This window comes from Oncorhynchus masou, unplaced genomic scaffold, assembly GCF_036934945.1.
Source record: "Oncorhynchus masou masou isolate Uvic2021 unplaced genomic scaffold, UVic_Omas_1.1 unplaced_scaffold_117___fragment_2___debris, whole genome shotgun sequence".
NCBI classification, from domain to species: Eukaryota; Metazoa; Chordata; class Actinopteri; order Salmoniformes; family Salmonidae; genus Oncorhynchus; species Oncorhynchus masou.
The window spans coordinates 22,323-36,907 of NW_027016757.1; the positions used below are offsets into that span (position 1 = coordinate 22,323).

Here is a 14,585-nt window from a genome sequence, read left to right on the forward strand (position 1 = left end):
GGTGTCCTAGTCTACTGGTCAGGAGGGTGTCCTAGTCTACTGGTCAGGAGGGTGTCCTAGTCTACGAGGGTGTCCTAGTCTAGGAGGGTGTCCTAGTCTACTGGTCAGGAGGGTGTCCTAGTCTACTGGTCAGGAGGGTGTCCTAGTCTACTGGTCAGGAGGGTGTCCTAGTCTACTGGTCAGGGGGGTGTCCTAGTCTACTGGTCAGGAGGGTGTCCTAGTCTACTGGTCAGGAGGGTGTCCTAGTCTACTGGTCAGGAGGGTGTCCTAGTCTACTGGTCAGGAGGGTGTCCTAGTCTACTGGTCAGGAGGGGGTGTCCTAGTCTACTGGTCAGGAGGGGGTGTCCTAGTCTACTGGTCAGGAGGGTGTCCTAGTCTACTGGTCAGGAGGGTGTCCTAGTCTACTTACTCCGACTGGCCAGGAGGTCGTCCAGCGATTCAGCCCACTTATCAAGTTCCACCCGACTGAACTTGGCGTTGCTGTGGCCCACCTGACTCCACTGGTGCATCAATGGGAGGCGAGACCTCCGCTCTTTATCACTGGTAGGGAGGAGAGGGGGGAGAGGAAGGGTGAGAAAGATACAGAGAGAGGAGGGGTAAGGAGAGAGACAGGAAGAGGGAGGGATAGGGAGAGGGAGGGATAGGGAGAGGGAGGGAGAGAGAGAAGGAGAAATAGGGAGACATGAGGAGAAAGGTAGAGAGGCAGGGAGAGAGGGAGAGAGGGGGAGATGGAGAGATAGGGAGACATGAGGAGAGGGGGGAGAGGGAGAGACAGGGAGAGGGAGGGAGAGGGAGGGAGAGAGAGAGGGAGAAATATGGAGACAGGAGGGGAAAGGTAGAGAGGCAGGGAGAGAGGGAGAGAGGGGGGCGATGGAGAGATAGGGAGACATGAGGAGAGGGGGGAGAGGGAAAGACAGGGAGAGGGAGGGAGAGGGAGGGAGGGAGAGAGAGAGGGAGAAATATGGAGACAGGAGGGGAAAGGTAGAGAGGCAGGGAGAGAGGGGGGAGAGACGGAGACACAGGGAGAGAGGAGACAGACATCAGATTTCATGGTAACACAACCCCTCATTTCCACAACTGTTTGGTGAATGAGGTCCGGATGGGTATCGTTTCAAACGGAACTACTGGTACGTCCCAAATGTCACCCCATTCCCTATGTAGTGCACTACTTTTGACCAGGGAAAGTACCCCATACTCCCTATTTAGTGCACTAATCTTTACCAGAGCCCAAAGGGCTACGTAGGGAATAGGATGCCATTTGGCCAGGCACAGGGACATCTTGAAAGCTCCCTTGTCCACAGTCTATTGTCCACAGTCTATTGCCCACAGTCTATTGCCCACAGTCTATTGTCCACAGTCTGTTGTACACAGTCTATTGCCCACAGTCTATTGTCCACAGTCTATTGCCCACAGTCTATTGTCCATAGTCTATTGTCCATAGTCTATTGTCCACAGTCTATTGTCCACAGTCTATTGTCCATAGTCTATTGTCCACAGTCTATTGTCCACAGTCTATTGTCCACAGTCTATTGTCCATAGTCTATTGTCCACAGTCTATTGTCCACAGTCTGTTGTCCACAGTCTATTGCCCACAGTCTATTGTCCACAGTCTATTGCCCGCAGTCTATTACCCACAGTCTATTGTCCACAGTCTATTGTCCACAGTCGATGACCTCACCTGTCTCTCTGTTCTTTCTGTTCTGGGTTAAACAGGTTGGAATGTGATGAATGGGGACTCTGGAAATACAGACAGAATTAGTTTGTTTCCTAGTTGAAATGATTGGAATGTGTCACTCCTACAGTCAAAACACACACACACACTTCTTTGGTTTTGGCCCAAACGTTCTACAAACTTTTAAGAAGTTCTGTTTGAGCAATATTTTCCTGTATTGAGTCATTGTCGCCATTTAAAAAAAACATTCAACATTCCAAACCTAAAGCATTAAAAGATGACGTGGTGGATGTCAATGTGGATGCCAACATATAGGAGAAATAGGAGAGGAGGGGGACTCGGTATTCATTGGTTTTGCCATTTGGCAGATGCTTTTATCTAAGAGAACAAAAGGAAAGACTGGCTGAGTGTCTAATGAGTTACACAATGACAGGAATAATATGCATGTGTAACAGTATAACTTTAGACCCTCGCCCCGACCCGGGCGCGAACCAGGGACTCTCTGCACACATCAACAACAGTCACCCTCAAAGCGTCGTTACCCATCGCTCCACAAAAGCCGCGGCCCTTGCAGAGCAAAGGGAACGACTACTTCAAGGTCTCAGCGCAAGTGACGTCACCGATTGAAACGCTATTTAGCGCGAACCACCGCTAACTAAGCCAGCCGTTTCACATGACAATATTTAAATCAAATTGAGAATATTTGAGGTAAACGTGTGCTGTTGAGCGTGATTATTTAATCCTTTGTCAACTTAGTGTGACCTTGACATTGACACAACCGCTTTATAAGTAACACTGTCGGATGGATCTCAAGGTTGGAATTACGACTGAGAGGAACCAGAAAGGGGACATTCCTTTTTTAGCTCATACACTTCCCTGATTGGAGTAGAGATTTCACAAGGTCCAATGGAATGGTCTGAAATGGTGCACCCGGAAATCTAGAACTAACGCACCGAGTCAAAACCCGTCTAACACACACAGGCTATCCATTCCCATACAGTCGTCCTAAAACACCCAATACCCTAAACACTGCCAGGGACCACCCCTCTAGTGATCCTGACCTCCCACATCCCCCTTTACCTGCCCAAACAGGCTCTTCAGGTGTAGCTTGGCTGCTGACAGCTTGGCTCTGGTGTGGGACCGTTGCTGTGACTTCAAGGACAAGGGGCTGGAGGTTGAGAGCGAGGGAGAGGGCGGTGGCTGGTTGTCACTGCCCACACTCTCTGTGCTGCGGCCCGTCGTCCCCTGCGCCAACTGTCCGTCACTATATGCCCTACATCCTTCATTGAGGTTCACCACTCCAAGAAACACCTTACCCTCTAGCTTCCCCAGTTCTGTGAAGTTCTCCACACTGACGCTGTGATCCCTGCTCAACTCCCCCCTCCCGTGGCTGGCTCCAGGCTCCACGATGAGAGGGGTAGGTGGGAAAGAGGTGGTTCGCCCATCCAGTTCGTCACCTTCCAGGTCGGGGTTGTAGGTACCTGACTCCCCGTCCCGGCTGTGGTAGTTGTGGCCCTTCACGGGTACTTTCATCCACGGCAGGACATCCATATCGAGTAGAGACCCCTCGGAGCTGAACCGACGCATGATGGCAGTGCCACTGGGTGGAGTTAAGAGACCAGGAAGAATGGAGGGACTGATGTGCAGGTGGAGAAAGGGAGTGAAGGGAAAGGGAGGATGAAAGAGAGAAATAGTCTGGAGGGAGGACCCCAGCAAAGAACAGCCTATAAAAGGAAAACAGAGAGAAGGGGAATTGGACATGATAGATTTGGACAATCACAGAAAATGGGTGAAATGGGTCAATTCATCCGGACCACAGTGTGCTGTTCCATATCATTGGTACACTTTTACAGAGTGCAGCTGGTCGGACTCATGAACTGTGTCCCAAATGGCACCCTATTCCCTACATAGTGCGCTATTTTTGACCAGGGCCCATAGAGTAGTGCACCATGTAGGGAATAGGGTGTCATTTGGGATGTAGATCATGAGTCAGACCAGCTGCAGTATGTATGATAACAACTGCTTTGTCCAATGCTGTCAAGTCCACTCTACATGCAATGTGGGTTAACGAGAAAGCTTTTTTTCTGATATTCATATGTGACAAACCACCTATTCCTTTTCAACTGACATGAGAGACATATTAACGTAAATGTGTTGGCCCCTTGGCTGCAACAATTTGATGAACTGTAGTGATGCCAGTCTACTGATTTAAATTCAGCAGATTTGTACTGATTCCACTGATTTGAATTCAACAGATTTTTTTTACTGATTCTACTGATTTGAATTCAGCAGATGTTTCCTGATTCGATTGACTTGAAATATTGATTTGAGTGAAATGGTCTTCCTGCAACTTGACCCACATCTAAATGACATATGACTGGTGTGAAGAGTAACATGTATTCTCCACACTATCATGTGACTGATTTAAACAGCAACATTTATTCTCCACACTATCATATGACTGATTTAATCATCAACATTTATTCTCCACACTATCATGTGACTGATTTAAACATCAACATTTATTCTCCACACTATCATGTGACTGATTTAAACATCAACACTTATTCTCCACACTATCATGTGACTGATTTAAACAGCAACATTTATTCTCCATACTATCATCAGCAACATTTATTCTCCATACTATCATCAGCAACATTTATTCTCCATACTATCATCAGCAACATTTATTCTCCATACTATCATCAGCAACATTTATTCTCCATACTATCATCAGCAACATTTATTCTCCATACTATCATCGGCAACATTTATTCTCCATACTATCATCGGCAACATTTATTCTCCATATCATCAACATACTATCATCGGCAACATTTATTCTCCATACTATCATCAGCAACATTTATTCTCCATACTATCATCGGCAACATTTATTCTCCATACTATCAACAGCAACATTTATTCTCCATACTATCATCGGCAACATTTATTCTCCATACTATCATCGGCAACATTTATTCTCCATACTATCATCGGCAACATTTATTCTCCATACTATCATCAGCAACATTTATTCTCCATACTATCATCAGCAACATTTATTCTCCATACTATCATCGGCAACATTTATTCTCCATACTATCATCAGCAACATTTATTCTCCATACTATCATCAGCAACATTTATTCTCCATACTATCATCAGCAACATTTATTCTCCATACTATCATCGGCAACATTTATTCTCCATACTATCATCGGCAACATTTATTCTCCATACTATCATCAGCAACATTTATTCTCCATACTATCATCAGCAACATTTATTCTCCATACTATCATATGACTGATTTAAACATCAACATGTATTCTCCATACGATCATGTTTACTTATGTTTTTAACTTGGTCTTTTAATTGTGTAATAACCACACATTTCAGTGTTTATGCTGTGTACAACTCAAATGTTGAACTTGGGCTGTCTGGAAGGCATTACATAACTGTTGAGACTGCCGTTGAGAACTTTAAAACAGAAGTGTTATCTATGTCCCACAGGAGGGGAGTTGAATTCCTTGCAGTAAATCTAACAACAACAAAAAGAGCCGGGGTAAAATGTATTACCTCGATGTCCTGCGGTTACTCTGCCACCTGTGCTTTCATGGTTTTGGCTCCGTACAAAGAGTTCTCTGTCCCGGGAAGTATATCCACCGATTGAATCATAATATTTATATATATTCGATGAGGCTTGCTTTAGTTGAGAGTCTCACTTGTGACGTCAGAGCATTGCCTGTTGTGTATTGTTAACTAGGAGCCAAAACGGAAGCAAACGGAACGAAACGGGGAGAGACCTAGCTGGATTTGTCCAATATAAAGTCTCGTTTTAATGCGAAACGTTTTCGTTTGTAGTAAATGGTTCCCGTTGCAAAACGTTTTGTACTAATGATTACACCCGTGCCAAGACACGAAGTCGCGGATGCCCCCTCTCTCTCCACCGAGTGCTCTCAATAATCAACAGAGTCCTGACGCTGCATGTGTTACTGAATATCTATGAATACGTAACAAGCATACAGACTGACGAAACGAAATCACTAGCACCAAGAAAGTTTCTCCGTCTCAAACTTCATTCAGACCTGTTTTTTTTTTTTTTAAATCTCACACTTGCATGAACCAGAAACGCCTATTGTCTGTGTTGCCACCCACAACTCAGTCTCAGCTTGCCGTGTTGTCTCTTGAAGCTCTCTGTACAATACAACATCATTCACATATTTTAGGTGTGTCGTGAAAAAACACTTCTGAACTCCCCGGGGTTAGGAAGCATTGATTTGAATGGAACTACCGAAGGGAGGGGACTTTTCTGTAGCTGCCTGAGGTATTTTAATAATGTCAGTGTCAGTGACTGAATGGAAGATCATTCAAAATAAGTTGTTTATATTGAATAAAATGTTCAAATTAACTTCAATAATTTTTCCATTATCTTATTTTGCTATTTGAACAGTATGTTTTTATTATCCATATCTTTGGTTTTAACAATGTAGGCCAACAAAGGACTTTGCACATGGTGTCATGCCATCTCTGAACTGTACTCTAAATAAATGCACTATACTGCATTACGCTGTTCATCGCTCTGCATTTAGATATAGTCATACTGATACTGGAATATCATCCATATACCTATTGGATATCAACCATATACCCACTATATTGCCAGCAGCGTCCCACCCTGCGTACCGCTTCTGGCTTGCTTCTGAAGCTAACCAGGGTTGGCCCTGGTCAGTTCCTGGATGGGAGACCAGACGGTGTTGGATGGCCAGTAGGAGGCACTCTTTCCTCTAGTCTAAAAAAATATCCCAATACCCCAGGGCAGTGATGGGGACACTGCCCTGTGTAGAGTGCCGTCTTTCGGATGGGATGTTAAACGGCTGCCTTGACTCTCTGAGGTCATTAAAGATCCCATGTCACTTATCGTAAGAGTAGGGTTGTTAACCCCGGTGTCCTGGCTAAATTCCCAATCTGGCCCTCAAACTGTTATATTCCCCAGTTTACAATTGGCTCATTCATCCCCCTCCTCTCCCCTGTAACTATTCCCCAGATCATTGTTGTAAATGAGAAGGTGTTCTCAGTCAATTTACCTGGTAAAATAACATATAATTAAATGCAAAAATATCAACCATATACCAACTCTATCTGTTCATTATCTTACAGATCTATGCTCACTCTAACTAGTTCTATGTAAACTTTGCTTAAACTCCTATGCTTGTAGTCTGTCTCTAAATGTTGCCTATCACTAGCAGCACCATATCACCAGGTAACATTCTGAGGATGTTGTCTATCACTAGCAGCACCATATCACCAGGTAACATTCTGAGTATGTTGTCTAGCAGCACCATATCACCAGGTAACATTCTGAGGATGTTGTCTAGCAGCACCATATCACCAGGTAACATTCTGAGTATGTTGTCTATCAGCACCATATCACCAGGTAACAATCTGAGTATGTTGTCTAACAGCACCATATCACCAGGTAACAATCTGAGTATGTTGTCTAGCAGCACCATATCACCAGGTAACATTCTGAGTATGTTGTCTATCACTAACAGCACCATATCACCAGGTAACATTCTGAGTATGTTGTCTAGCAGCAACATATCACCAGGTAACATTCTGTGTATGTTGTCTAGCAGCACCATATCACCAGGTAACATTCTGAGTTTGTTGTCTATCACTAGCAGCACCATATCACCAGGTAACAATCTGAGTGTGTTGTCTATCACTAGCAGCACCATATCACCAGGTAACACTCTGAGTATGTTGTCTATCACTAGCAGCACCATATCACCAGGTAACATTCTGAGTATGTTGTCTAGCAGCACCATATCACCAGGTAACATTCTGAGTATGTTGTCTAGCAGCACCATATCACCAGGTAACATTCTGAGGATGTTGTCTAGCAGCACCATATCACCAGGTAACATTCTGAGGATGTTGTCTATCACTAGCAGCACCATATCACCAGGTAACATTCTGAGGATGTTGTCTAGCAGCACCATATCACCAGGTAACATTCTGAGTATGTTGTCTAGCAGCACCATATCACCAGGTAACATTCTGAGGATGTTGTCTATCACTAGCAGCACCATATCACCAGGTAACATTCTGAGGATGTTGTCTAGCAGCACCATATCACCAGGTAACATTCTGAGGATGTTGTCTATCACTAGCAGCACCATATCACCAGGTAACATTCTGAGGATGTTGTCTAACACTAGCAGCACCATATCACCAGGTAACATTCTGAGTTTGTTGTCTATCAGCACCATATCACCAGGTAACATTCTGAGGATGTTGTCTAACAGCACCATATCACCAGGTAACATTCTGAGTATGTTGTCTAACAGCACCATATCACCAGGTAACATTCTGAGTTTGTTGTCTATAACTAGCAGCACCATATCACCAGGTAACATTCTGAGTATGTTGTCTATCACTAGCAGCACCATATCACCAGGTAACATTCTGAGGATGTTGTCTAGCAGCACCATATCACCAGGTAACATTCTGAGGATGTTGTCTATCAGCACCATATCACCAGGTAACATTCTGAGTATGTTGTCTATCACTAGCAGCACCATATCACCAGGTAACATTCTAAGGATGTTGTCTATCAGCACCATATCACCAGGTACATTCTGAGTATGTTGTCTGCACCATATCACCAGGTAACATTCTGGTATGTTGTCTATCAGCACCATATCACCAGGTAACATTCTGAGTATGTTGTCTAGCAGCACCATATCACCAGGTAACATTCTGAGTATGTTGTCTAGCAGCACCATATCACCAGGTAACATTCTGAGTTTGTTGTCTATCACTAGCAGCACCATATCACCAGGTAACAATCTGAGTATGTTGTCTATCACTAGCAGCACCATATCACCAGGTAACATTCTGAGGATGTTGTCTAGCAGCACCATATCACCAGGTAACATTCTGAGGATGTTGTCTATCACTAGCAGCACCATATCACCAGGTAACATTCTGAGGATGTTGTCTAGCAGCACCATATCACCAGGTAACATTCTGAGGATGTTGTCTAGCAGCACCATATCACCAGGTAACATTCTGAGGATGTTGTCTAGCAGCACCATATACCCAGGTAACATTCTGAGTTTGTTGTCTATCAGCACCATATCACCAGGTAACATTCTGAGTTTGTTGTCTATCACTAGCAGCACCATCTCACCAGGTAACATTCTGAGTATGTTGTCTATCACTAGCAGCACCATATCACCAGGTAACATTCTGAGGATGTTGTCTAGCAGCACCATATCACCAGGTAACATTCTGAGTATGTTGTCTATCAGCACCATATCACCAGGTAACATTCTGAGGATGTTGTCTATCACTAGCAGCACCATATACCCAGGTAACATTCTGAGTATGTTGTCTATCAGCACCATATCACCAGGTAACATTCTGAGTTTGTTGTCTATCACTAGCAGCACCATCTCACCAGGTAACATTCTGAGTATGTTGTCTATCACTAGCAGGACCATATCACCAGGTAACATTCTGAGTATGTTGTCTATCACTAGCAGCACCATATCACCAGGTAACATTCTGAGTTTGTTGTCTATCAGCACCATATCACCAGGTAACATTCTGAGGATGTTGTCTAACAGCACCATATCACCATGTAACATTCTGAGTATGTTGTCTATCAGCACCATATCACCAGGTAACATTCTGAGGATGTTGTCTATCACTAGCAGCACCATATCACCAGGTAACATTCTGAGTATGTTGTCTAACAGCACCATATCACCAGGTAACATTCTGAATATGTTGTCTAGCAGCACCATATCACCAGGTAACATTCTGAGTATGTTGTCTAGCAGCACCATATCACCAGGTAACATTCTGAGTTTGTTGTCTATCACTAGCAGCACCATATCACCAGGTAACAATCTGAGTATGTTGTCTATCACTAGCAGCACCATATCACCAGGTAACATTCTGAGTTTGTTGTCTATCACTAGCAGCACCATATCACCAGGTAACATTCTGAGTATGTTGTCTATCACTAGCAGCACCATATCACCAGGTAACATTCTGAGGATGTTGTCTAGCAGCACCATATCACCAGGTAACATTCTGAGTATGTTGTCTATCACTAGCAGCACCATATCACCAGGTAACATTCTGAGGATGTTGTCTAGCAGCACCATATCACCAGGTAACATTCTGAGTATGTTGTCTATCACTAGCAGCACCATATCACCAGGTAACATTCTGAGGATGTTGTCTATCACTAGCAGCACCATATCACCAGGTAACATTCTGAGTTTGTTGTCTATCAGCACCATATCACCAGGTAACATTCTGAGGATGTTGTCTAACAGCACCATATCACCAGGTAACATTCTGAGTATGTTGTCTATCAGCACCATATCACCAGGTAACATTCTGAGTTTGTTGTCTATCACTAGCAGCACCATATCACCAGGTAACATTCTGAGTATGTTGTCTATCACTAGCAGCACCATATCACCAGGTAACATTCTGAGGATGTTGTCTAGCAGCACCATCTCACCAGGTAACATTCTGAGTATGTTGTCTATCACTAGCAGCACCATATCACCAGGTAACATTCTGAGTATGTTGTCTAGCAGCACCATATCACCAGGTAACATTCTGAGGATGTTGTCTAGCAGCACCATATCACCAGGTAACATTCTGAGTATTTTGTCTATCACTAGCAGCACCACATCACCAGGTAACATTCTGAGTATGTTGTCTAGCAGCACCATATCACCAGGTAACATTCTGAGTATGTTGTCTATCAGCAGCATATCACCAGGTAACATTCTGAGGATGTTGTCTATCACTAGCAGCACCATATCACCAGGTAACATTCTGAGTATGTTGTCTATCTGCACCATATCACCAGGTAACATTCTGAGTTTGTTGTCTATCACTAACAGCACCATATCACCAGGTAACATTCTGAGTATGTTGTCTATCACTAGCAGCACCATATCACCAGGTAACATTCTGAGTATGTTGTCTATCAGCACCATATCACCAGGTAACATTCTGAGTTTGTTGTCTATCACTAACAGCACCATATCACCAGGTAACATTCTGAGTATGTTGTCTATCACTAGCAGCACCATATCACCAGGTAACATTCTGAGTATGTTGTCTATCACTAGCAGCACCATATCACCAGGTAACATTCTGAGGATGTTGTCTAACAGCACCATATCACCATGTAACATTCTGAGTATGTTGTCTAGCAGCACCATATCACCAGGTAACATTCTGAGTATGTTGTCTAGCAGCACCATATCACCAGGTAACATTCTGAGTATGTTGTCTAGCAGCACCATATCACCAGGTAACATTCTGAGTATGTTGTCTAGCAGCACCATATCACCAGGTAACATTCTGAGTTTGTTGTCTATCACTAGCAGCACCATATCACCAGGTAACATTCTGAGTATGTTGTCTATCACTAGCAGCACCATATCACCAGGTAACATTCTGAGGATGTTGTCTAACAGCACCATATCACCATGTACCATTCTGAGTATGTTGTCTAGCAGCACCATATCACCAGGTAACATTCTGAGGATGTTGTCTAGCAGCACCATATCACCAGGTAACATTCTGAGTATGTTGTCTATCACTATCAGCACCATATCACCAGGTAACATTCTGAGTGTTGTCTATCAGCACCATATCACCAGGTAACATTCTGAGTATGTTGTCTAGCAGCACCACATCACCAGGTAACATTCTGAGTATGTTGTCTAGCAGCACCATATCACCAGGTAACATTCTGAGTATGTTGTCTAACAGCACCATATCACCAGGTAACATTCTGAGTATGTTGTCTAGCAGCACCATATCACCAGGTAACATTCTGAGTTTGTTGTCTATCACTAGCAGCACCATATCACCAGGTAACATTCTGAGTATGTTGTCTATCACTAGCAGCACCATATCACCAGGTAACATTCTGAGGATGTTGTCTAACAGCACCATATCACCATGTACCATTCTGAGTATGTTGTCTAGCAGCACCATATCACCAGGTAACATTCTGAGGATGTTGTCTAGCAGCACCATATCACCAGGTAACATTCTGAGTATGTTGTCTATCACTAGCAGCACCATATCACCAGGTAACATTCTGAGGATGTTGTCTATCAGCACCATATCACCAGGTAACATTCTGAGTATGTTGTCTAGCAGCACCATATCACCAGGTAACATTCTGAGTATGTTGTCTAGCAGCACCATATCACCAGGTAACATTCTGAGTATGTTGTCTAGCAGCACCATATCACCAGGTAACATTCTGAGTATGTTGTCTAACAGCACCATATCACCAGGTAACATTCTGAGTTTGTTGTCTATCACTAGCAGCACCATATCACCAGGTAACAATCTGAGTATGTTGTCTATCACTAGCAGCACCATATCACCAGGTACATTCTGAGGATGTTGTCTAGCAGCACCATATCACCAGGTAACATTCTGAGTATGTTGTCTATCACTAGCAGGACCATATCACCAGGTAACATTCTGAGTTTGTTGTCTATCAGCACCATATCACCAGGTAACATTCTGAGGATGTTGTCTAACAGCACCATATCACCATGTAACATTCGGAGTATGTTGTCTAGCAGCACCATATCACCAGGTAACATTCTGAGGATGTTGTCTATCACTAGCAGCACCATATCACCAGGTAACATTCTGAGTATGTTGTCTAACAGCACCATATCACCAGGTAACATTCTGAATATGTTGTCTAGCAGCACCATATCACCAGGTAACATTCTGAGTATGTTGTCTAGCAGCACCATATCACCAGGTAACATTCTGAGTTTGTTGTCTATCACTAGCAGCACCATATCACCAGGTAACAATCTGAGTATGTTGTCTATACTAGCAGCACCATATCACCAGGTAACATTCTGAGTTTGTTGTCTATCACTAGCAGCACCATATCACCAGGTAACATTCTGAGTATGTTGTCTATCACTAGCAGCACCATATCACCAGGTAACATTCTGAGGATGTTGTCTAGCAGCACCATATCACCAGGTAACATTCTGAGTATGTTGTCTATCACTAGCAGCACCATATCACCAGGTAACATTCTGAGGATGTTGTCTATCACTAGCAGCACCATATCACCAGGTAACATTCTGAGTTTGTTGTCTATCAGCACCATATCACCAGGTAACATTCTGAGGATGTTGTCTAACAGCACCATATCACCAGGTAACATTCTGAGTATGTTGTCTATCAGCACCATATCACCAGGTAACATTCTGAGTTTGTTGTCTATCACTAGCAGCACCATATCACCAGGTAACATTCTGAGTATGTTGTCTATCACTAGCAGCACCATATCACAGGTAACATTCTGAGGATGTTGTCTAGCAGCACCATCTCACCAGGTAACATTCTGAGTATGTTGTCTATCACTAGCAGCACCATATCACCAGGTAACATTCTGAGTATGTTGTCTAGCAGCACCATATCAGGTAACATTCTGAGGTTGTTGTCTAGCAGCACCATATCACCAGGTAACATTCTGAGTATGTTATCTATCACTAGCAGCACCATATCACCAGGTAACATTCTGAGTATGTTGTCTAGCAGCACCATATCACCAGGTAACATTCTGAGTATGTTGTCTATCAGCAGCATATCAGGTAACATTCTGAGGATGTTGTCTATCACTAGCAGCACCATATCACCAGGTAACATTCTGAGTATGTTGTCTATCAGCACCATATCACCAGGTAACATTCTGAGTTTGTTGTCTATCACTAACAGCACCATATCACCAGGTAACATTCTGAGTATGTTGTCTATCACTAGCAGCACCATATCACCAGGTAACATTCTGAGTATGTTGTCTATCAGCACCATATCACCAGGTAACATTCTGAGTTTGTTGTCTATCACTAACAGCACCATATCACCAGGTAACATTCTGAGTATGTTGTCTATCACTAGCAGCACCATATCACCAGGTAACATTCTGAGTATGTTGTCTATCACTAGCAGCACCATATCACCAGGTAACATTCTGAGTATGTTGTCTAACAGCACCATATCACCATGTAACATTCTGAGTATGTTGTCTAGCAGCACCATATCACCAGGTAACATTCTGAGTATGTTGTCTAGCAGCACCATATCACCAGGTAACATTCTGAGTATGTTGTCTAGCAGCACCATATCACCAGGTAACATTCTGAGTATGTTGTCTAGCAGCACCATATCACCAGGTAACATTCTGAGTTTGTTGTCTATCACTAGCAGCACCATATCACCAGGTAACCTTCTGAGTATGTTGTCTATCACTAGCAGCACCATATCACCAGGTAACATTCTGAGGATGTTGTCTAACAGCACCATATCACCATGTACCATTCTGAGTATGTTGTCTAGCAGCACCATATCACCAGTTAACATTCTGAGGATGTTGTCTAGCAGCACCATATCACCAGGTAACATTCTGAGTATGTTGTCTATCACTAGCAGCACCATATCACCAGGTAACATTCTGAGGATGTTGTCTATCAGCACCATATCACCAGGTAACATTCTGAGTATGTTGTCTAGCAGCACCATATCACCAGGTAACATTCTGAGTATGTTGTCTAGCAGCACCATATCACCAGGTAACATTCTGAGTATGTTGTCTAGCAGCACCATATCACCCAGGTAACATTCTGAGTATGTTGTCTAGCAGCACCATATCACCAGGTAACATTCTGAGTTTGTTGTCTATCACTAGCAGCACCATATCACCAGGTAACATTCTGAGTATGTTGTCTATCACTAGCAGCACCATATCACCAGGTAACATTCTGAGGATGTTGTCTAACAGCACCATATCACCATGTACCATTCTGAGTAT

At 43.5% G+C, this 14,585-nt stretch overlaps 1 protein-coding gene across 1 annotated transcript in view; it reads right to left on the reverse strand.

Annotated features, from left to right (window-relative positions):
* Nucleotides 1-5,924, reverse strand: part of LOC135539127 (regulator of G-protein signaling 3-like) — a 28,240-nt gene extending 22,316 nt beyond the window's left edge. The window contains exons 1-4 of the mRNA XM_064964976.1: nt 5,258-5,924; nt 2,753-3,396; nt 1,679-1,737; nt 410-540 (exon numbers count right to left, since the gene is read on the reverse strand). Of these exons, the coding sequence (XP_064821048.1) occupies nt 410-540; nt 1,679-1,737; nt 2,753-3,259 (697 nt within the window). The 5' untranslated portion in view covers nt 3,260-3,396; nt 5,258-5,924. The remainder of the gene's footprint in view (nt 1-409; nt 541-1,678; nt 1,738-2,752; nt 3,397-5,257) is intronic.
* Nucleotides 5,925-14,585: the final 8,661 nt, after the last annotated feature.